At 44.6% G+C, this 22714-nt stretch overlaps 1 protein-coding gene across 11 annotated transcripts in view; it reads left to right on the top strand.

The window, feature by feature from the left end:
- The window catches only part of LOC110484903 (uncharacterized), a 34270-nt gene that overhangs the window by 6353 nt on the left and 5203 nt on the right, over positions 1-22714 (top strand). For 2 of the 11 annotated variants that reach the window (XM_085576129.1, XM_085576130.1), the window contains exons 3-10: positions 482-1334; positions 15346-15517; positions 16888-16957; positions 17269-17376; positions 19472-19558; positions 21218-21329; positions 21935-22079; positions 22549-22662. In XM_085576129.1, coding sequence (XP_085432255.1) covers positions 21224-21329; positions 21935-22079; positions 22549-22662 — 365 coding nt within the window. In that variant the 5' untranslated portion in view covers positions 482-1334; positions 15346-15517; positions 16888-16957; ... (1 more) ...; positions 19472-19558; positions 21218-21223. Of the gene's footprint in view, positions 1-481; positions 1335-15180; positions 15290-15345; positions 15518-16887; positions 16958-17268; positions 17377-17399; positions 19389-19471; positions 19559-21217; positions 21330-21934; positions 22080-22548; positions 22663-22714 lie in introns of those variants that run through there. The other 9 variants (XM_085576131.1, XM_085576132.1, XM_085576128.1 and 6 more) reach the window with 9 other exon arrangements.

Here is a 22714-nt window from a genome sequence, read left to right on the forward strand (position 1 = left end):
AGGTGCTGAGAGAGAAAGTGGCTTAGCAGGTCAGTGACAAAGCAGGACAAGAGTCCCCTGAGCCTGTACTGCAGGCAGAGGTGAGAGAGCAGAGGAGAACAAACCTGTCCTCACCTAATCAGGACAGCTGAGTCCCAAGTGCAGTGAAGGAACAGTGACACTGCCTTTGATGTCACAATAATGAGGTTCCACTTGTCTTTCTCTCACCAAGGGTACTGGGGGAGTCTAGCTTCTCAGCTTTGTCTGTTTTCCCAAAGCATTTGGGGTACTTGAGAATTTTTGAGCCTTCCTGTTGTCTGCGATCACTGTGGCAGTGGAGTCACAAAGAACTCATCCTTGCATGTACACACAGGCACGTTTGTCTCAGCATTGCAGTTGGGGGTTGCCTTATCCTATGGAACTACTTGATCAGTCAGCACTTTAATGCTGCAGATTTGTGGCTTTTAACATTTTAAATTTAACATTTTCTATTCTGTAACAGAGTTCTGGAACTGGATACAGTGTGGTGCAATAAGGATGTTCACAATGTTCGTCCAGTAACCACTTATGGGAGAATATTTCCCAAGGGGAGAGACAAAATTGGACTTTCAGCTCTGTAGCTTCAACTTCTTTGAGACCTGGGAGGCTCACAGCACAGTAAGACTCATTCATGTTATTCATTTGATGAATAACTTGAGTGAGAAGGCTTCTTCATGCCTGCAGCCATGCCCCCTTGGGTCATGGTCCTCTCACATCTAGTTACCCAGAGAGGGAGAGGTTCAATGGGAATTTTGATGGGAAGATCTAACACAGCAGGTTGTAAGCTGTCTTAATTTGTAAACTCTGGAAATACTCTGGGTGGGCTGGTAAATTGAAACCTGCTGATAAGAAGTTGGTTTCCTTAACTTTAACAGACCTGTGAAAGGTAGACCATGGGAGGCACAGGTCTGCTGGCCAAAAACTGAAGGCACATAGACTAAAGAATCCCCCTGGTATTTTAGGAATGCTTCTAATGGCTCAGAAGAGAGCATTGTGCTCTCTGAGGACTAGATGACAGCTGCTGGATGAGTGGCATGAGTTTCATGGTGTGATATGGCTATAAGTTAATTGAAGATCTTGGAGTGCTCTCCATAAAGGGATTTGCCTCTGAAACACAGACACAATTTGGGAGATTGTCCCACTCTACTCATATTGTAGGAAGCATCAAAATCAATGGGAATTTACAAGTGAAAGCAGGTTTGCTAAAGATATTTTTTTCTCCTTCCAGGTGCTGTGAGTGACACTTCCAGTGGGTGCTGCAGTGGGTGGGATCCCTGTGTATCTGCTTACTCCTGGCAGGATGCTTTATCTGGAAGGTAAGGCCCTCACCCATTAGCTTCTAGTCCACTGGCTGTCTACTGAATATTTTATATCCCCAGGTGCTTTAGTAATCTTCCCTTAATACCAAGGCTGTTGTTCACAAACAATTATTTGGACAACATGCACAAATGATGCTCAGGGAGGGATACCCGAAGATCCCTCTCCTTCACACCTTACCAGAAGAATATTCTTTTTACTGGGCTAGGTGGTCCTCCTCCATCTCTTCTGTGTCTTCTGTGTCATTCCTCATTGGCTGCCCAGTGGTCTGATGCCAAGATGAGCCAAGACATCTTTCCTTCCCTCCAGCCAGCGTGGGTGCTTTGACAGGATGTGCTGGATTGATCTCAGACTGAAGGTGACATTTCTGTGTCTGCCTTGCCTTTGGTGAGTGTCACAGTGCCCAAATCTGGGCATGACAACACGAGAGATAAAGCAAGGATCAATCCTCCTTTGTTCCTATGTACCAGTGGGATTCAAAATCCACCTGGAGGAGGCAGGAGGTGCATTTTCTTAGCGTTTCATCTTGGCCACTTTAGGTATTAATTGCAATTACCCAGCAATTATGGTACCTCATATTGAAGGTGTAGGTGAGTAGCTGGGGTTTGGATATTTCCCTGCTGGATCCAAGCACACAGAAGGGAGGTGGAGGAGTTTCTGTCACCACACCTAAACCCTTTGTCAGTCTTGGGCCAGAGCACCCAGAGTGATTAATTTTTAATGATGGAGGAGCTGCACTGTTTGTCCACAGAATAAATAAAGCATATTTTCCAGCTGTTTCCTCCTCCAGGTCTCTCCCTGCTTCTTCCAGTTTCCCCACATCACTCCCTTTTCTTAATCTCCCCATTTTTATGTGACTTTCTTCTGCTGTTTCAGCTCTGGTGGGCAATTCCCAGGGTGACAGAGGGCTTTCCAAGGGCAACCTGAATGTCCCAAATGTCCTCCTTCCCAAAATCATCTGTGTCAAAAAGCGATGGCTTTGCCTTTTTGCAATGATCAGGTTTAATTATTAAATATCGAGGTCAGCAGCCACTCCTATCCCTAAAGAAGCGCTATGCATTTAAACAAGTGGAGCTGGAGGGCAAAGGCATTCAATGATCAAACCATCTGCAGAAGAATTGACCTTCCCATTTGTCCTTCAAAGCCAAGGTTGCCATATTTTCCCAGAACCGTGACCCAAATAGCAAGTTGGTGTCCTATCAGGGTGGGTGGTCCTAAGGTGCCCATGTTTGCTGCCACCTGTTTCAGAAACTGCCATGGTTTCAGTGTCCTTATGGAAAACAATTCCATCATTCCATCAGGTCTTTCCAAAAGCAGGAATGCAGCATGATGGGACACACCAAAACCCATTCTGAAAGTAGTGCACCAGTTAAATGCACAGACCCTGAGGACACTCTGAATCAATATGTAATAACAGTGCTGCTGTATGAAGCTCCCATTCCATCACAGCAGCTCTGTGACATTGATTTGTGCCAGAGAATAACTAGGAAGCTTTTCTCTCTGTAAATCCACTTCCTAACCTGGCAGACTTTTACAGCATGGAAGTGTCTGTGTGATATTAGTTCTAGTTTCTTCCATGTGTTCTGACAGGGATATGTATCTAGTCCTCTTTGCTGAGAGTACATCTCCTTTAGATTTATTTTTTTTTCCATAAGAGCTTTACTTGGGAAAAGAAGTTAATTTTAATGACAGTTTTATTACATTCAAATATTGGAGTCTTTTCTAGCAAAGGTATGTATGTTTTTTCTAGCATAAAAATGCATATGTATGCTGGGTTCTGGGAATCAGTGGAAATTATGTTAGCAAGACCATGGGTTTTGTTCATATGTTGGAAAAGCCAGTGCTGCCATTGACTATAACTCTAAACAAAAATAAGATGGGTACTGTTTTTCACTCAAAGGCCACCCAATTGAGAAATGTTCTCAATATATCAGCAAGGAAAACTGTGAGAAGTCAAGTGTGTTGGAGTCAGACTCATCTCACCATCTTCAGGTGTCCAACTTCAGCACCATCAGCTTGACACTGAGACTCTCAGGAATTCAGGGTGGAATGAGCCATCATGGTTCCTGTGGAAACATGGGGTCTACAATTGTTTATTTCTTTCCACAGGGTTTTAAGGGAGCCCAGAACTGCCACTTACAGTGTAAATATCCAGCATCAGCCTAGATAAATCCTGTGTTTGACCCCTGAGGTTCTCAGTAGCCCTCCAGACTCCCATTCTTACCTCCCACTCACCTGGGTGCAGTGCACACTGTGTATATACAGCACCAGTCCCTGCTCATCCTGTCTTAATTAATAACAGCTTTATCATCTGATAGGGACCAACAGAATATCACCTGTGTCACAGAAGGCTCCTGCCCTGAGGATGGCTCCCTGCAGACAGATGGCAAGCAGAAAATATGCCAGAAATGCTCTGCCTCAGAAGGTTCCCTCTCAGGCATGGCTGGCTGGTGTGGGCGCCAGTTATAGAGGAGTTCTTCGAGGCTAAGGCAGCAAGGAAAACCTGCAAGGGAAAAACATGAAACCAAACAAGGGTAGAAGACCCAAGCAGTTAGTATTCTCCAGTGAGGGTTTTATTTCAGCCCGTTGCTCTCCCTCCTTGCTTAGCACTGTGGATATACACCACGTGGGAGAGCAGCTCTGCCCAGGGAGATGCAGCATCCACCCAGGCAGGGGAAGGGGTGGGAGACAGCACGTACCCAGCTGGGTTTTACAGACTCAGAGCAGATTTCAGCAGCTGACGTCATGGCTGGGGTGAACCCAGCTGGGTTTTAGAGACTCAGAGCAGATTTCTGCAGCTGATGTCATGGCTGGTGTGAGGCTGGTGGGACGTTGGTGGCAGAGGCAGTAATTAAACCCCTGGCATTCTGGCCAGAGGCACAGTCACGTCCTGCTTCATCTGAAGAGAGCTGGTCTGACACAGCAGAAGCCTTTACATAACCAGGCCAGATTTTCACTTTGGAGCAACAGTTTCAGAAGAACTACAGAGACTGCAGGCAGGATTTGTCGCTACTTATGAGCAGGGGGTGAGCACACTTCTGTCGCCTCCTGTCTCGCACCTCGCTGGGTGACAAGTATGTCAGGGAGTGAGAGCTGGTCTTGCAGGCTTCTGCTTGCATTCCCATTTCCTCTGTGCTTTCTGTTGGGATAGCAGAGGTTTGCACTGGCATGTGAGACGTTTTCTTATTGCTCTCTGCAACCGCAGTCGCATTTCAGAAGCGTTTTGGCACGTTGCCCCGCTGGCAGCCCACGAACCCAGTAGCAGCTTCTCAGGCTGAAATGTTTTTGTTGCCATGCATTTAGCCCATCTCTATTATTGCACAGGCTTTTCCTTTCTCCCTCATCTGCTCTGGCTGTATCTCACACAGGAGATGTGAACCTTTTTCAGGGAATCTTTTATCTTTTTCAGCAATTGGAGTGAACCTGAATAAACACTTGTTAGGTAAAAAAGCTTAATTGTAAAGACATAGTGTGTTTCTTGGCTTCTTGTTCTGGCTGACACCATCTCTTGCAGAGTATTGCAAGTGCAGCAATACACTTACAATAGCATGGTGCATGTGAATACCAGTGGGAAAGAATCATACTGACATGCCTTCCAACTCCTGATGTTGTCATTGCCTATCCTATGAGCGTGCTTTCCTTGTAGACACACTCACCCAGTGGTTTCCTGGAAAATACAGGCTTAAAACTGATAGGCATTTTTTAACAACACCAAAAACTGTGAGATAATTAAAGTCAAATGCTTTAATTCACTGGTTCCCTTTCCAAATAAAACCATTCAGCCAGAATAAGAACAATAGATGACTCCCCGTGAGTTCATCAGCTGTAAATCCAGTGTGTAAAGTAAAACAAACACATCATAAAATTTCTGCCCTGTTTTTTTCCCCACCTGTTCTTTAGACGATTCACCTCCTTTGGAAAGCTTATTATTTCAAGACTTTAAAATCATGGGCTCTGCATGGGGAACAACGATGATGTGCAGGCAGAGGACACTGAGGTCTTGGTTTGAGGCAGGGGTGAGAAGTGTTGGCATCCTTGGTGAGGAATGAAGTGACCCAGAGAGAAGTGGGCTGGGGGGACATGCATGCTTTGGGGATCCCTGCCCAAGTTCAAAGCACGTGTGCAGACACTTGCCTGTAATTATGAATTTAAACACAGACCCAAAGATCTTAAATACATGCACAAACCTAAAACTCTAAACCTGTCACCTCAACATGTGCCTGTGTGCTTTTCTGAGTCAAAGCTGCACAATGAGGTGGGTTTGGGGAGAGCATTGCTGGGATACAGGCTCACAATGACTGGGACTGGCAGGGCAGAGCTGGAGTCCTTTGTAGGAACTCAGCTACCACTGTCAGTCTGTAGAAGCCACAGTCTCAAATTAACATCTTTAATCTTATTATCTCAAGCCTTTTATCTTCACATTTTCTTGTCTGTTTGTTTGTTTTCTTTAAATTTGTTTACATATACCGAACAGAAAGTTTTTCTGGAAATGCTGGTATGGCTTTTAACTGCAAGAGTGATTCACAGAGAATAATTAGTTCAAAGATCTTGGCATCTCTTTTCCTTGTAAAAAAAAAGTGGTGGATATTCTGTGATTTTCTTGAAAGATTTTTCCCTCTAAATGTGCATGTTTACACTCACACCCACACAGAGTCACACACATTTGCAAATGCAGATACTTCCCTCTTCTTCTGGAGCTTTCAAGTTCTGGAGCAGCACATCTGACCTGTACAATTAACCCTTTCTGCTATGTATCTCCTTTATTTATGTCTAAAAGCAAGACAGAGCTTTTAGGGTTGGTGGGGCTCATCCTATAGGTTTTTGTCCACACCTTAAACTTCCTGAGCTTCCTGCACTGAGCAGGCACATGCAAACAGCAAAGATCTGTGCCCCATGCTAACTCCTGCAGGAGTGGCAATTTCAGGCTCCATCTGGGGGGCTGCTGCTTGGCCTGGGTCAAACCAGGCATTTTTCTAAGGAATTAAACAGCACTGATCATCTCCCAGTGCCCAGGATTGTTCCTGTTCAACTTACTAAATATTGCAGTTGATATAAAGGTTTTAGCTTACTCTCATTTTACTATCTATTAGCAGCAAAAAGAGTGAGTTCTACCTCAGACTTTGTAATCCCTCAAGAGTATTCTTGAGGCAATAAATTAACCCTGAACCTTGCAAGTCTGTAAAACAAGTTCATTCAGAACATAAGGGGTGGGATTTCCCCATTGGCACCATAAATGAAGTCTCCCATGAAACCTGGAGTGGCTCCTCATTGTAAACATCAGCCGTACTTGAGGTATTTGCTTATTAGAGCTCACAATTTAATTTGAAATTTAGGCACCTAAAGAAAAAAAAACAAGTTGCTAAACACCTTTGAAGAGTAAGATCTTATTTCTTCCCTTGTTCTGAAAAAAGGTCACTTAGGCAATGCCAGAATTCCTGTAGCTTAGTAATTTCCAGTATTATTTCAGAAGTTAAAAGCTATGATGCTGCTTTTTAATCACCATCACAGCATGACAAAAATCCTACTTACTTTGCAGTGGTGGTTATATCATTGCAAAACTGACAGCTCCCCTAGGACCTGTGCAAGGTAACAAGAAGGCTGGAGGTGAGCTGGGTTCAGCCAAATAAACACAAGGAGCCCACAGCAGAATATGGAGTCACTCTGTAATTATACTCCAGTTTTTTCTGCCTTGTCTATGAAGCAGAGTCACTGGAATAGGAGAGCTTCTAAAAATCAGGGAGGACCAAGATTATTATAACTAATTATAAAAACTCTTGGCTCTTTGAGGCCATTTATTCAAATGCCTCTAAGCCCTTGCTATTCACAAAGAGAGATAAATGTAATTATCACAGCTCTAAAGTGTGGAAAGATGAGGTTTAATTAACTACTCATGGATATACAGCAAATGAGTAGCAGAGATGAGAACAGAAACCAGTTTTCCTGACTTCCTCTGGCACCTGGATCCCAGTGCCACCTCTGTCAGGTACACACCACAGTGAGATAAGCATGACAAAAGTACCACTAGGTCAAAGCCCAGACCACAGCCAGTCCTCAGCCCAGCTGAATGTCTCTGGATGCACCTATGGGCTGGCACTTGGTGAACACAGCCTGGCACCAGGGACCTGCACGTTGTATGTCTGAGACCAGCTGGATTGTCATAGTCTTGTCCTCCCAACAATCCTAAAGTTTACTTGTGGGAAAGAGTTACCTGCTGAGGCATCGCCCACCTGGCTGCTCCCTGCTGCTCCACCACTCCAGCTGTGCCAGCCAGGGACTCCTGGCTTTATCCAGGTCAGAGGTTTGGGATGCAGCCACAGTGATACACACCCTGCACCATCCACAGAGGGCTCCTGGTTCCCAACCTCTGTCGCTTGTGTTCCAATGGCAGGAATGCTCATGCAGGCTCAGACAGGACCTGTGGCCACTCAGCCATGCACTGGGAGGCTCCTTGTTCCAGAAAACTGAGGCACAGCCTGGAAGAAGAGGCTGTACTAGGAGGTGCAGAGATGAGATAAGCCAGGCACTGCTTCCTCAAAGCCAGCATTTAGTCATTGTTTTCCCAAAAGGCTGATGAGGGAGAAGGATAGCTTTAAAGTGTTCTGCTCTGAATAAACAGTGCCAAAGCAGAGGAAGGGATCTCTCTTTCACCCCTCTTACTGACTCTGGGGCAGGAATATTCAAACTCTTTTTCCTCAGTGCCTGCACAGCCTGGGTGCTGTGTCTTCCTTAGGCACTGCCAGCTGTTCTAACAGCTCTGGAAGCCAAGGTGCTCACGGCATCTCCACAGGCTCTCTGGAGGTTTATCCACCTGCTTGTCCTAGGGTTTTCTTTTCCTATGGTTGTGATAGAATTGTCTCAGCAAATGAGGAGAATTCATTGCTACACAACTGAGATAATTTTCCTGTTTGGGTCAAAATGTAATCTAGAGCTTTCAGGCTCCACTCACTGTGGCTTCCTGAGCACACTGCTGTGTGTCTACAGCCATTTACCCAACTCCAGGAGGCAAATCAAGTTAAAATGCTCAGAACAAGTTTTTTTCTGGCTTTGATTCATTACTTATTACATTGCAGCAGTGAGGCTTTTAAGACAAGAAGGTGTTTCTACACCAGGCTGAAATAACAGGCTTTAGCACAGCCAGCAGGTGTCTTGCTGCTCACAGCCTGGGCAATACCTGCTTTTGCTGAGAGTGGAAGTAGCTACAGCTGTGGCAAGGGGTGACTCTGATGGCAGAGGGAAACCTGTAAATGGGAATCATGGCTTTTACTTCCAGCCACAATCAGAAGACCTACTTAGCATTTGCTCAGCTTCCTACAGGAGAATGTTATTTTTACCCTACTAAATCTTAAGGGCAAGCAAAGAAATCTTTGAAAACTTGCTGTCTTAACTAGGCTGAGTCAAAGTGACCACTGGATGCTACATGCAAATGCATGCATGTACATGTACGTATCTTCTATTGAAGGTTCTCCAGTGTGACTTTGTATTCAGGGCTTTCAGGTGGCACTCAAAGATACTCAAGTGCTTGTAGAGAGAAGTGGAGACTGACTCAGTGTTCAGGTGGCAGCCTGATCCATCACCCGGATTCTCTCTTCCAAGGGAAAATGTCAAAACAGATGTCATTAAAGTGCTTATTTATGATAAACAACCTAAAGACTGAAGGCAAGGAGGAGGGAGGGAGAGAGGGAGAGAGGAGCAGCAGCAGCAGCAGCCATTATCTGAAGGTGCTGTGGGTGGAGATGCTGCTGCAGCTCTCCTGCATCCCCTTCCACTGTGCAGATGTCAACAGCTGTAAGAGGAGCCCTGGATGCAGCTCAGGTTTTGTTGACATCACTAATTCCAGAAGCTATTCTGGAATGCCACCTGCTGGCATTTTTCCTGTTAACTACCCTGGAGATGAACTGTTGTGTGGTCACATCCCAAGCCTGGAAGCAAAGAGACATGGCTGACCTTTTCAGTCCTTTTCAGTGAATGTCCTTCTTGTTTTCTTGGAGAGAGGTTGCCCTGAGGCCCTGTAAAAAGTCCAATTATGTAAGGGGGGGGGACTTGTTATGTGGGATCAGGAAAGCGGATGCCGATGCCAGAAGAAGTGATGAGAATGGATTTGGGTGAAAGAAACAAGGAAAAAAGTAAAACAAGAGAAAAAAAGTCTTCAGGACTAGTGAGGGATAAATGAGGTCTTCTGTCAAGCACCAGTTTAAATGGCCCTTAAAAAGGAGCATTTAAGTCCATGATTTTGCTTTTTCCATTGAAGTTTATATGGAAGCGATTAAAAAAACCCAAACCAACATCTTTTTAGTTTTTAGCTGAAACACTTTAAATTGGAAAGGAGGAGGAGGCACAGCTTCTGGCTGCTCTGCTCTTTGGCACCAACACCAAAATCTGCAGTGCTGATGTTTATAATCCCTGACAGTCCTGACAGCCAGACCAAAGCAAAGAACAAAGGCCCGTGGTGGTCAGTCGCCCTCATTCACACAACAGGCAGAGTTCTGCATGCTGCTGCTGCATGCAGTGGGCATAAACCTCCCAGCTGCCATTCTGCTGATGGAGACTCCATCCTGCTGCTCCTCCAGCTGCCTACCTCTGACCTGCTGCAGCTTTTCCAGTGAAAAACCCCTAACACACTCCCAAAGCACCCAGAGCATCCCAAGTGCTCTGGGCAGCCTCACTGGGAACCTCCACCCAACTCTCTGCCCAGCAGCTTTATTTAAGGCCAGCCCTGGGCTGCCTCCTAGGTGGGCTGGTCTCTGCTTTTGCTGTCAGGATGGGCCCTTGAGGGGATGTTTTGTAGCTTCTCTCCAGCCTTTTTCACCCCCAGGTGACACCTGGGCTTGGGCCACCCCTTTGCTGTGTCTGGGGTTGTTGAGGAAAGCTCCTGCCAGCACCCAGCTCTGCTCAGAGACTGTGCTGTGGGTCTCCTTGTCCCGCTTTGTGGGACAATGCTGGTCCCTGATATACATATACAAATATATATACAAATATATATATATATATATTTGTATAGTCCTCTCCTGTTCTCAGAGAGTTTTCACAAGTTTTCTTTTAGTAAGTGCTGTGAACGAAATTGTTTATCTGGAAATCCCTGTGTTGGATGATGGTGAAATCCTGCTGTCTGTGGCTGCCATGAATGAGTAGCTTTGAGCACTCGACCTCTAGCCTTATCCAAGACACAAAGATCCCTAGATAGTCTAGTTGGGAGGCCTTGGCTTCGCACTCATCCTTCTGGAATGGTCTGAGCTCTTTTCCAAGCTTTTATTTTAAGAGACAGTGAACTTCTGGGCATAAATCTGATTCTCACTGATAGCTGGGAGGGCAGAACTGAACAGGATTGTTCTGCTGCTGTGCATCCAATGGTCTGAGTAAACCATCTATACCTGCAGAGATCCTGTTGGCATCTCTGAAAAGCCTCCTGCTCATGGTCAGGTAGGGGAGCTGGGACTTCGAGGGGTTTTGTTGGGTTTTACATACTTATTTCCCTATATGTTGGATGTAGAAGTTGATGTATTAAAGATTTATCTGGCATGTGGAGCAGCCTTTGGAAGTGGAGCTTCTTCAGTGTGGTATACTTAGGGTGTGAGTACAGCATAATGGCTGTTAACATTTGGAGCTCTATCAAGTGATCATGATGCCTCTTCCCCCAGTAAAGCTGAAATTCTCTTCTTCCAGACACTTTCACTTTCTGTTGTATGGCACATTGCAGAAAACAGCTTCCACTTCTGTGCTGAATCACCCAGGGCTCTCCTTTTGGGTGAGCACTGCCAAGTGATGGATGTGTTCCTGCAGAACACTCACATGCCTTGAGAGCACAGCTCTGGCTCAGCAGCTTTCTCTGACTGGGAAAGTGCTCTTTTCGTGGGGAGTAAAATACAAGGAGATTTATGGCCTCCACAGATAAAATGTGATCCAGCCATGACAGTCCTTTCATCACAATGAATCATGGATTGTGATGTTATTACTCTGATTTACTGCTGTAACAGGTAGGTTTGATCTACACTTGCCACAAAGAATGAACGTCTTAGGAAGGATAACACTGGAGTTGTTGTGGTTCAAACCCACTCAAGAAAAACCACTCTGCATGGAAGGTGTGGAGGGTTTTATGTTGGTGGAAAGAAGCCAAAAGAAAAACCCCAAACCTTTTCTCTTTTTGTTTGCTCTTTTCAGTGTGTATCTCCTAATTTTTGAAAGCAAAATTCCTGTGTTCTGCTTCTCACATTGTTGGTGAGTTCTGTCTGGAAGCATCAGTGGTCAGAACAAGTCTTTAAGCAATTGGCACCAGCCATGAGTCTCCTTGATTTGCAGCAGATGAGTTTTTCTAAGTGGGTCTTAGGTCTGCTGGTGTTTTAGCACAGGAGTTTTGCAGGGCCACGTAGCAGATATACATAACCTCTTTTGCAGTAATAACCAGTGTCTTTAAAAAAAAATACACTTGGTGAGAATGATCCTGTGTTTATCTGTAGGACTGGACTCCGTCACTTCTGCAAACTTTCAAACAAAATTGAGTCACGATATGCCTCAACTTGTGTCTGAGCTTCTAAAGCTGATGAGAGAGGGGTGGGGACTGACTGGCCAGTGTTCTGTGTCTTGCATGGCCCACTTTACTACGTGCCAGTGAGGTGCCTTAGTCTGTGAGTCTGCCAAAGATTTGGAAGGTGTAATGCAGGAGAAAAGGCTGTTGTGCTATTTTCCAGAGAGCTGATAGCTCAGCTGGCTTCCCAGGCATGACAGCAAGCTCACAGTGATGGCACTGCTGAGGCTTTGTGGATTCTGACTGTAGGCAATCCTCAACAGAACAACCAGATCAAAACTGCTAACACCATAAGTTTTGCTTAAAAATTAATTAGTAGGAAGGAGGAAAAGGAGGAAGGGCAGACACTGCTTTGATGATTGAATTGCAAAAAGTTGCACCACGATAATGCTGAAGGGTGTTTGAGCTAGGACAACATAAGGCTTGGAGATATGTGGAAAATATGTTAAGAGGCACCTCTCCAATGTGCACAGGATTTGGACTCTTATTGGCTTTTTCTGACACTTGTGGGAGCTCAGTCCTCATCAATCTGTTGCTAATTGTGTTTGAAAGAGGTAGCTGATCACTTCTGACCTTTCTGGATGCTTCTGGATGCTTCTGATGTTCTGAGGTTTAGACTGGATATTAGGAAACATTTCTTCACTGAAAGCATTGCCCAGCCCTGGCATAGCCTACCCAGAGAAGTGGTGGAGTCACCATGCCTGGATGTACTTAAAAGATGTGTAGGATGTGGCACTTGGAAACACATTCAGTGCTGGCTTAACTTGTGGACTCAATGGTCTTAGAAACCTTTTTAAGCCTAAACAATTCTAATATTCCACATTGCCCAAGGAAAGGATTCTAGTCCCTCCAAAGAATAAGCCAAAGGACAAGATAGGGCATCTCAGGTGCAAAGCACAGGTAGCCCAAATCTCCAGCTGCACTGGGGTGCACAGGGGGCAGGTCCTCCTGTGCATCTGCAGGAGCAGGCAGGCTTCCAGGGGTGGGTGGCAGGGCCTGGGAGCTTTTGTGTGTTGAAAAAGGCTTCTGTGAGAGCCTGCATTTCACCTTGTTGAGGTGCAAAGCCTTTGTGTTCAGCTGGCTTTCCATGGAAATGCCTGGTCTCCTGCTTGAAGGAATAAAAGCACCCACTGCATGACTCTGGGGAGGCTGCAAAGTGAGGATCTGCATGGATGGGTGTGCATGCAGCCTTCAGTAAAATGTGCATTTATTGTAGACAAAAACCACACCATTGTTTGCAGTTATGGCCTCCTTATTCTTGCTGCTAGAGCTCCCTTTTTTCTCTTCTGACTTCACCAAAATTCCCACTTTGGCTGCAGTTTTCCCTTGTTGCTGCAATTTTCCATTGTTTCTTTCTTGCCTCAGGCTTGGCTTGTTTTTGCAAAGTTACAGTACAAGAGGTCTCAATGGTTTTGACTAAGTTTAGAAGGGAACTGATGTTTTGTCTTAACTTTCTGTCTGAAATTTTTTTTTTTTTCATTATTTGAACACTTCCATGTTCTGAAAGGCAGCCTGGAAATTTGACTGGAAGATGAACATGGAGTAAAGGGTGTGCTTTTTTTGCCTTCAGGAAGTAGCCAAATGATTCTGTTGAGTTGTAGGTCTGAAAATACTTTTGCAGATCCTTGTGGGAGAGGAAAGGGTAGGCACTGGCAGAAACCAGCCTTTGGAAGTGGCATTTCTTCTAAGGGAAAGGGGATGGGAGCAATTGTATGGAATACTGAGAATGAGACAGGTGAGCAGATGGAAAACCAAGGATAAGGGATGTGGGCAGGAGGGTGAATGAAGCTTGTGTGGTAACATAGAAACAGAAGAATCACTTAAAGGGGCTGCTGCCTAAAATTTGCCACAACACACAGACATTTTCAACCTCTGTGTTTCTGTATGGCCAGACAGAAACCATGTAATTTGTTGCCAAAATTGTTCCCTGCCCTGGTTCACAGGAAGTTAACAGCTTCAAAATTGTGCCTGGGTCTCACGTGGTTAAGGCATGCTTGATGTGGAGGTTTTGTAGCAGAAATACCAATACAGATGTGAAAGGAAACAGCTGCCTGAAGGCACCAGAAAAGCAGCAGGTGAAGGGTTAAAGGAGTGGCGTGTATTAATTGCTGCAGAACCACACCATGTGTTTCATGCAAATAAATAACCAGAGGACAAAACCCAAACTGGAGCCTTAGAGATAAGGTGACAAGATGATGACCCACAGTGGAGAAACTGTGAAATGCCCAGATAAGGGTAAAAAAAGACTCCGTTTTGCCTGAAACTCTTGAAGGGATAGACACAGGATCATCATATCCACTGCTGAAGGGTATGGAAGGAGCATACAAAAATGAAGAAGAGCCCATCCCAGAGATGCAGGGAAGTGGTGGTGTTATCCTAAGTGCTTGGCTGATCCTGATCCTGAGCAGGTTGATCCATACAGTCCTGTGCATGTGGGAGAGTGGGACTGGGTAGGACCAGCTTACTGGAATCTTTTTAACAAAAAATCACCTTCCCTACCTCTAAGGTCTTGCAAAGAGTTTTGTTCTACAAATTTCCCACAGTAATGAGATTAAATGTTCTAGTTCTGCTAATAGTGCATGTAGGAGGTGACATATACCCATATACATTTTATATAAACCCCAGTTGCCTTAAAAAACACCTAGATAATTAGATTGCAAAGTTGCTGTGTTAAAGGAGTATTCCTACCTAAGAGTGGCACTCAGCTGCTGTGAATGGAAGTTGTCTGTTTAATTGCCCTCTTGTAGGAAAGCTGCTGCCATCCAAATATTTCTCATTTTCTAAATGCTCAGCTTGAGAAGTGCATTGAATGCTGCCAATTATAGGTGACACTACTGCATTGAAGCATATAAAGTGCCACAAAAAAAGGCACCATTAAGAAAATCAGGCCACCACAGTTCCCTCTCAAGCAGGCTTTCTGCATGAGAGGTTCTGGCTGACCTGGATGCTGCAGCTATAAATGGAGGCAGCTTTCTGCTCCCACAGAAGTAAGAAAAACTGGTGCTCTGAGCACGGTCCAGGTGCTTTTCCTCCCTTTCCTTCCTGTCTCTGTTCCTGACCATGCTGGTGTGAGCTCTGCAAAGCAGCCACTGTACCCAGTGAGGGCTTAGAGCTCCACTGCTGTCACTGCAAGGGGCTGGCTTCTGCTTTTCTCGTGGAACTGTGGGGAGAGAAACAATGAAATGCTTGTGAAGCATTCCTGGGTGATAGTGATGAGGTATCCAGGAGAATAATATGTCTGTGTTCTTAGCATCAGTAAGGGCAGAGAAGTGACACTGAGCAAACAGGGTGCTGAATGAGTGCTCTTGGTTTTTTCATTCCTTCAGCGGTGGAGGAGAACCTGGGAGAGTCCTGTGAGCAACAGTAGTGCCATGGGATTGAATAAAATAACCTTTATGCAATTAAGAAGTCTGTAAATGGAAGATATCCAGCCATGTAAGTGTGCCTCTGTTCATTGCTGCTCAGCTCTGCTGTTTTCCTCACCTTTTCAGAGCCATCCTCTCTGAAGGGGTGGCTGTGCAGGTGAGTTTCTGGTTCCCTGGGCCTTCCTGCTGCCGTGCTCCTGATCTGATGCTGTGGATGCTGTCTGCCAGACACTGGACACTGCTGCAGGCAGACTCTTGGGCTGCCTTTGAAGAAGGCAAACTCACCAGTCCTTAACCAGTAAGTGAGAACATCTGGGGATAATTTGTTTTATTACTTCTTAGATGTTCAGTTTAGAGAAAAAACATTGTCTTTTACCCTCTTTCTCTCACAAGAGTTGGCAGGATTTAGTTTGAGTTACTTAAATGTTTGTAATAATGTCCTTAATCTAGAGTTCAATGAAAAGATTTGGAGATCAATGATTTTTAGCATGGCATCTTAAAGTCAAGTTGAGAATATGAGGGTAGTGAGTTCCTTACTCTTCTTGCTCTCTCAAACATGGGGATATTTCCCTGCTGCCAAAGGGTGGATCTGTTCTGTTCTCAATAAAAAGCAGATGATTTTCCTTCTTAAAATACCCAAAGGGAATGGCTAACACAGATCCTCTTCTCTGTGTGCCCATCCTCAAGTGCAGAGCCAAATCCCATCCCTTCTAGCAGCAAGGAAAAGCAAATCCCTGCCATTGAGGGCACCCAGATTAACCCACTGCAGGATTAGGATGCTTGAGCTGTTGTTAGAAGATTAGTATATTTGGTTGTCAACACTTGCTGAACTTTGCCTGAAAATGATTTCCCAAGAGGCCACATACTCGTGGGTGCCAGTTTGCCCAGCACACTGGGAAAGCCCTGGAGTTAAAGTGGCTGCAAGGATGAAACTGGAGCACTGAGTGTGCAGAATGTCTTTAGGACTTAAACCCATCATTGCTGCTGGTGGGGACAGAAGGCTCTGGCAGGCTGATCATAATATCTGAGCTCCTGCCCTGCTGGGGAGGTGTTTCTGGAGCTTGGCTTTCTGGAGTTTCCTGCTGATGGCAGTGTGTGCCATTAGGTGGGTGAGCTGCCCACAGATGAACTTTTCTCAGCTCCTGCACAGTGCAAAATGAGTTTATTTTGAGGACAGAGCCTCCACAGGCACATCTCTAGGTAGAAAGCAATTGGCTTCCACTTTCTCTTCTGGGACTCAAACTGTCTGTGCTCATCATGTTTTATTTCAGCTACTAGCAGGAGGATTCATGTCGAGGGTTTTTTTTTTTAAATATAGGATCTTCGTCTTTGTGTATTTTCCTCTGCTTATCAGTGGAAAACTGCCTTGATGGTAAAATAACTGTTAGCTGGAAACTGTTTTTTCTATCATGAGCCAGATGAATACAAACTTATATTTGATTCAAAGCAACTTGTCTTGAAAAACACCAACCACTGTCTGTGTCATGGAATTGGTCCCAGTGATTTCCTTCAGTGGCATTATCTGGATTTCAAGACACATCCTCTTGTAAATATGGATTTTATCATGCTTCTCTTTGTGCATCCAAACATTAGCATCCATTTCATGTCTGAAATTCATATAACTGCATTTGCCACTCCTGTGACAATATAATTTTATTTCTTCCACAGCAAAGATATTCAAACCCACGTCAAAGAAATAAGCCTAAAAGCTCTCTCAGAGAAGATACACTATAGAAAGGTAGGGCCTTTCCATAAAGGATTCCTTTGAGTTTAACTCTGGTACCTTAAGGCTATAGCTGTCCTCAGCATTCCCAAAAGTGGGAATCTGTGCAGCCTAGTGAAGCAAGAGATGTTCAATTTTAATAACTTTATAAGCACTAAGTACATTGCTCTGTATTTTATGAACGTACCTGAGGGGATTTTTGTAGAGCTGCATGATAAAATAATTCTGAATATTTTATCCAAGGCCTGTGTTGTGATTTATTCTGAAAAAAACCAAAACCTTCTGAAACCCAGAATGTGGGCTTTAAATTTCTGTCTGGATTACAGGGTGTGGCCAAGGACAAGGCCACCACTGTGGTGGCATTGCTTCCACTTGTCTCACTGCAACAAAAGATGCATTCTGGAACAACCAGCAAGAACATGGAACAGCAAGCTGTGTCTAGTGTTTTCTGCATGCAGAACTTTCTGTAGATTTAGCTCAGCATGGACCTGGCTGACCAGCTGTGCCTAACAGGCAAAGGCTTGATAAAGTGGCCTGTATTCATTGAAGAATTTGGGTTTAAGAAAATGTCATGTCTGACATCATGCTGAGGTCATTTGGACTGTCTGATAAGTAGAGACATATATATGCCTATAGACACTAGATATGTATGAGAGGGCCATAAATAAGACATGCTCCAGTGTGGGAAAAGGTGCATTGTAGATTTTAATCTATTAGGAGGAGAGGCCATCCAGTGTTTGTAATGGTTCTGCTTGTACTTCAGCCCATGCTTGCTGCAACAAGGGCTGGTAAACCTGTGATTTGAAGGCAGTTTCTAGGACATGGGCAGAGTCACTGTGCACATATCTGGGGGGAGTTCACAAAGTGAAAAAGGGAGAGAAAAATGCCAATGCCACCATGCTGTGAGCTCAGGCCTCTGCCTTCTTCAAGGAGCACACTATGCACAAGCAGCTCTTGTTTCTGATCCATGTGTAGAGCACAATTATTTCTTAATTAATAAGAAATAATCATATGTAAACCACTGGTTTCCACATCAGAATACCTCCAAAGGGTGGACCTCAGAATGCCTCCAAAGGGTGGACCTCACATCTACACTGATAAATAGACAGCAACAGTGCTGGCTGGATGCCCTGCACTTCCCACGGCTGGCAAATCCCTGTTCATGTGGGCTTTCCACCCTAGCTCAGTGGCCAAGGAAGCTCCAGCTGGGTTAATTCCCAGTCCCATGATGTTGTTTCCAATGGGTAAAATAGGTGCTAATTAATTCACTGCCTTTATATTTGACATGGGGCAGTTCCCAGCCAGACTGTTTGTTTGGTAAGCACTGTGGATGCACAAGGTAAACAACATTTTGGTGCTGAAGAATATTTTAAATTGGCTATAAAATTAAAATTTAAGAGGAAACAAGCAGAAATATAAAATGAAAGTAGTGGATGTGGTGAGACTGGTTCTGCAGCAGATAGAAGGTGCAGGTGATCAGCTTGCATGGCTTGCACTGCTTCTGCGGACTGGGCTTGCACGGGGGGGGCAGCAACCTTTTCTATATCAAAGAACAAAAATTTACTTGTGACCCAATCTCCATCTGGGGCTGTAGGAAGGTCTGAAGATGCTCACAGGATCCAGACTATGGATCTAGGTTGTTTATGATTAGACTGGATCTTAGAGTTCTTTTCCAACCCAACCTTTCCCGTGGTTCTCTGTGCTCACCTCTGGAAATGTTTAAGGCCAGGCTGGGAGGGGCTTTGAGTGACCTGGCTGAGTGGGAGGTGTCCCTGCTGGAGCCACAGGATCTTTCAGGTCCCTTCCAGTTCAAACCATTTTTATCTCCATCCTGCCCAAACCCTGTCACTATGGGACACGAGAAAGCACAACACGAGCCACCATGATGGCAAGGTAAAAAAGAAGAAGGTTTATTTTCTGACTCCAACTTTTATACTTTTCCAAAGGTGACAGTGGATTGGAGAGTGAATGGGCCACCTCTCCAAAGACATTGGACAAACCATCAGTACATCAACTTCCTCCACCCCCATGAAGGAATGCAAAACAATATGTTGTTTATAGAAAATGTGTGGGAAAGTTTCCTAACAGAGTGTAAACTCAGAAAGCTTTAGAAAAATCTTAAGAATTAGGGCAACAAAACCCCACATCCAGTCCATTTCTCCAGCCCCCCTGCCAGCATTTCCCACTCAGGAGTGCTCAGATTTTGAGATGCAGTACTCCTCAGTTTCCCTCCTCCTGGCAGGGCTGGGGAAGGACAAAGCAGGCAACAGCCCAGAGCATGCACTCATTAGCTTCTGTCTGCCAACAAGTTGGGAGCATGCAATGTTCTATGAGATGTCTGGCTGTTATAAAAGGCTTTGGTTAAGTAATCACACTTCTCTTGCATAAGTGCTTGTTTTTGGGAGGCTTTAGCCAATTGGAGGCTGCAGCAGCACGCAGAGAGAAAGTATGTCTGACTTCTGTGAGGTGTTTTTTTAAATAATAATAAGTGATTAATAATCTGCTGAGAGCTGTATGAAATCTCTTTAGATAAGGTTAGGAGGCGGAGATTCCCCAGCGCTGCTTATAGCTGAACCACAGCTGTAAAACTCTGCCATAAAGCCTGTGTGGATTCCTGTGAGTAATATTTCTGATTCTTCTAATGGGTGTTTGTGACTGGAGACTGCAGGCAGGAAATGTTGCAGAAGTTTATTGCAAGCAATAAGTTAGAGGGAGGCAGGAGGTGAGAGACACTAGTGGAACTATTGACCTGTTTAATAAGGCTTTCCTCCTGGACTTGTGAAAGCAAACATGGATTTCTCTGAAGCTGTGCAATCAAGGTTCTTCCAAATATGCTAATGAAAAGAAATGTGATTCTGAAGTCAACTACAGGACTATGGGAGGTCAGAGTTTTGGCCTGACAGGGAGATCACAGGACCATCTAGCCCCGTGTGCTGGTTTGGAGCAGGCAAATGTCCTATTCTTATATTATTTCCTTGATCATTGGCAAGTGTACAGTGATATTTTTCTTCTACATTTTCATAGCTTTCAGAAATCTGAATGTCAGTTATTTCCTGAGCCAGAAATGGTATCCCTAATAGTACAATGCAATAGTACAACACAAGAGTACATTAGTAGATTTTTCTTTTCAGAATTTGCTAATCCAGTGTATCTGTTGAAGACAACATGTTGTTCTGAGATTTGACTGACATAAATCTAATGGCATTTCATATCTTGCATTCTTCCACAGAGGATTTTAATTTTTATTGTTTTAAATGGTGCTTTTTTCTGTTAAGATAGAACTGAAAAGGAAAAAAACCATATATAGATTCACAGGAAACAAGACCTCCCTTCCCACTTCCTTGTGACGTGTCTGGATGCAGCGCGTTCTGTGAACAAAAGCTGGAACTATAAAACAATCCACTGAAGTGGGAACTGGAATTTATTGTTCAAGACTGAGCAACGTGAAACAACTCAGTTGTTATTCCTGCCAGCCCTGGAAAGCATTGACGTGCCACTGTAGAGAGAGAGCAGCTCAAGTGCTGAGCTGTGAGGAGAAATAAAGCTGTTGCCTATAGTTGGGTGTGTGTGTGCTTCCACTTAGAGGTGGCACTGAATTTTTCTGGCATAGAAAAAATGCTGGACTAGTGGAAATCTCTTGGGAAAGCTCAATCCACTACTTACTAGCTTTGAAAAATTGTAGAATGTGGATTTTATAGTCTATAAAGTTCTTGAGACGTGCTAAAGCATTTAAAGCTTATTTGCAGCTAGTAGATGAGGAGGTAATACCACCATGAAAGGAAGTTAATTTGTCACAGTTATAGGATTAGAGAGGTAAATGTGAGAAGTTTTGTTGAACTAAAAGGCATTTGGCTGCAAAGTGAAGGCTGCAACATTTTCATATTTGCTTCCTAGAGTGGGCAAAATCGGTAAGCCTGTTTGCTTCAGTAAAACTGCAACAGTGATGCCAGATAAGCTGATTTTGTGGGCTAATTATTTAGGCCTTTGTGAAAACTTTAGGCAAATTTAAGTTATGGCTCTTGCAATGGAGGGTGGCAGAGCAGGTGGCTCTATCAAAACTTCCCATTTCTATTCTGCAACCTCATAAGATCTTACCAAAGAGAGATGCTCCCAGCCCATGCAAAGGCCTTTTCAGTTCTAATGAAAACTCCACAAATGAAACTAGGCAGTTAAAATTTGTGAATTTGCAACATTATTTCCAAAACAGTCTCTGGGATGTGGAACAAATCCAGGCTTCCTTTAGGATAAGCCAACAATATCTCTGATGTGTTTCAGAGTAAGATGGATGCTCTACATAAGTTGAAGATCTTGGTGATGTTTCTGTCTCTGGCTACTTTCATGATCATGGTGATAATGAATGCTGGAAATGCCACTGGGACTTTCAAAGGTAATACAAGCAAATTTTCTTTATTCGGAGGTGGGTTTCATGCTTGGTATTATGCAGTGATACAAGGTGTCTTATATGGGACAGATGTGTTTGCTGCCTCACCAACTCTCCAAACTCACCTTGTTCTGTGAAAGCTGGGAGTAGCTGGTGCATCCTCCAGGTTTACAGCCAAATGCCTGAACCCTATCCAGTCCCTGGAAATCCAAGTCAATGTCCCCACTGGAGCTCGTGGTGGTTGGAAGGCAGTCTTTGCATACCCCTGTATCCCTGCTGGAAGAGGTTCAGGATGCTGCTGTGGGTTTGTAGTGCTGCATTTGAACACTCCTGGCTGAACCTGCCATCACGCCACCCTCTGCATTACACAGACAGCTGTTTCTTCTGGCTCTGGGGAAGAGGGAAGGTGCACAGTGTTCCCAATAAAGGACAGTGATCCCATCGTGGGTGTCTAAACCAACTGCAGCACGTGGCTGGTTTGCACCAAGGGCGTGCTCTCATCATCCCTGAACCCACTGAGGCAGGGAGGAAGGCTGAAGGCTGAGGAAAATCAGCATCTTTCCCCATCCTCTGGATGCAATAACACTTTTGCCTGCAACAACATTCCACAGGTCTGTTCAGGACAACCCCTGGAAACATCTCAGCCAAGTACAGCACGGATTTCACACCAGCTGGCTGGACTTTCCTCATCTGGAACGTCATCTACGCCTGGCAGCTCGCCTGGCTGCTCTACGCCTTGTCAGGGATCTGCCGAAGGTATTTCCCCTATTTCTCTTTGCAGTATGCATGAGAAGGGACAGAGACTTCTCTTTTGGGCTCTTACCTTCCTTTCAGGGGTTTCTAGCAAGAGCAAACCCATTGCCATTGCCTGAAATGTTGAAGCTCTGTGGCTGGAGCATCTCTTACATCCAGCATCCAAACCTGGGACACAGTTTGGAGGTCTACATGAACTCCTCTGAAGTGTGGGCAGCTATCAAAGTGTGTAAAGTCCTCAATGAATCCTTGTTTCCAGAAATTCAGGGAATCTGACAGATTTACCCAGTACCTGCACTTACCCACTGCTAGAGGCTGAGAATCCACAGGGGCAAAATGAATGGATTACAGAGCCAAAATATTTAATTTCAATGTAAAGTCCCTCCTAATATAAGGCAAATGAGGCCAGAAAGGTTTGTTTGGTCAATGCAGGCATTGTTTTTCTCTCTCCATACCCCCTTTTTCCTGGCAGGAATGAACTTGGATATGTCTTCATAAAGCCAGACTTGCTGCCAATACCTTTTTATGTGGCGTGGTGTCTGAATAATGGCCTCAATGTTGGATGGCTCTTTCTGTGGGACCGAGAGTAAGTTACAAAGTCTTCTGCTACAAATACTTTCTAACACTCTTCATGGGAT

This window comes from Lonchura striata, chromosome 3 (genome assembly GCF_050655825.1).
Source record: "Lonchura striata isolate lonStrDom1 chromosome 3, ASM5065582v1, whole genome shotgun sequence".
NCBI lineage: Eukaryota > Metazoa > Chordata > Aves > Passeriformes > Estrildidae > Lonchura > Lonchura striata.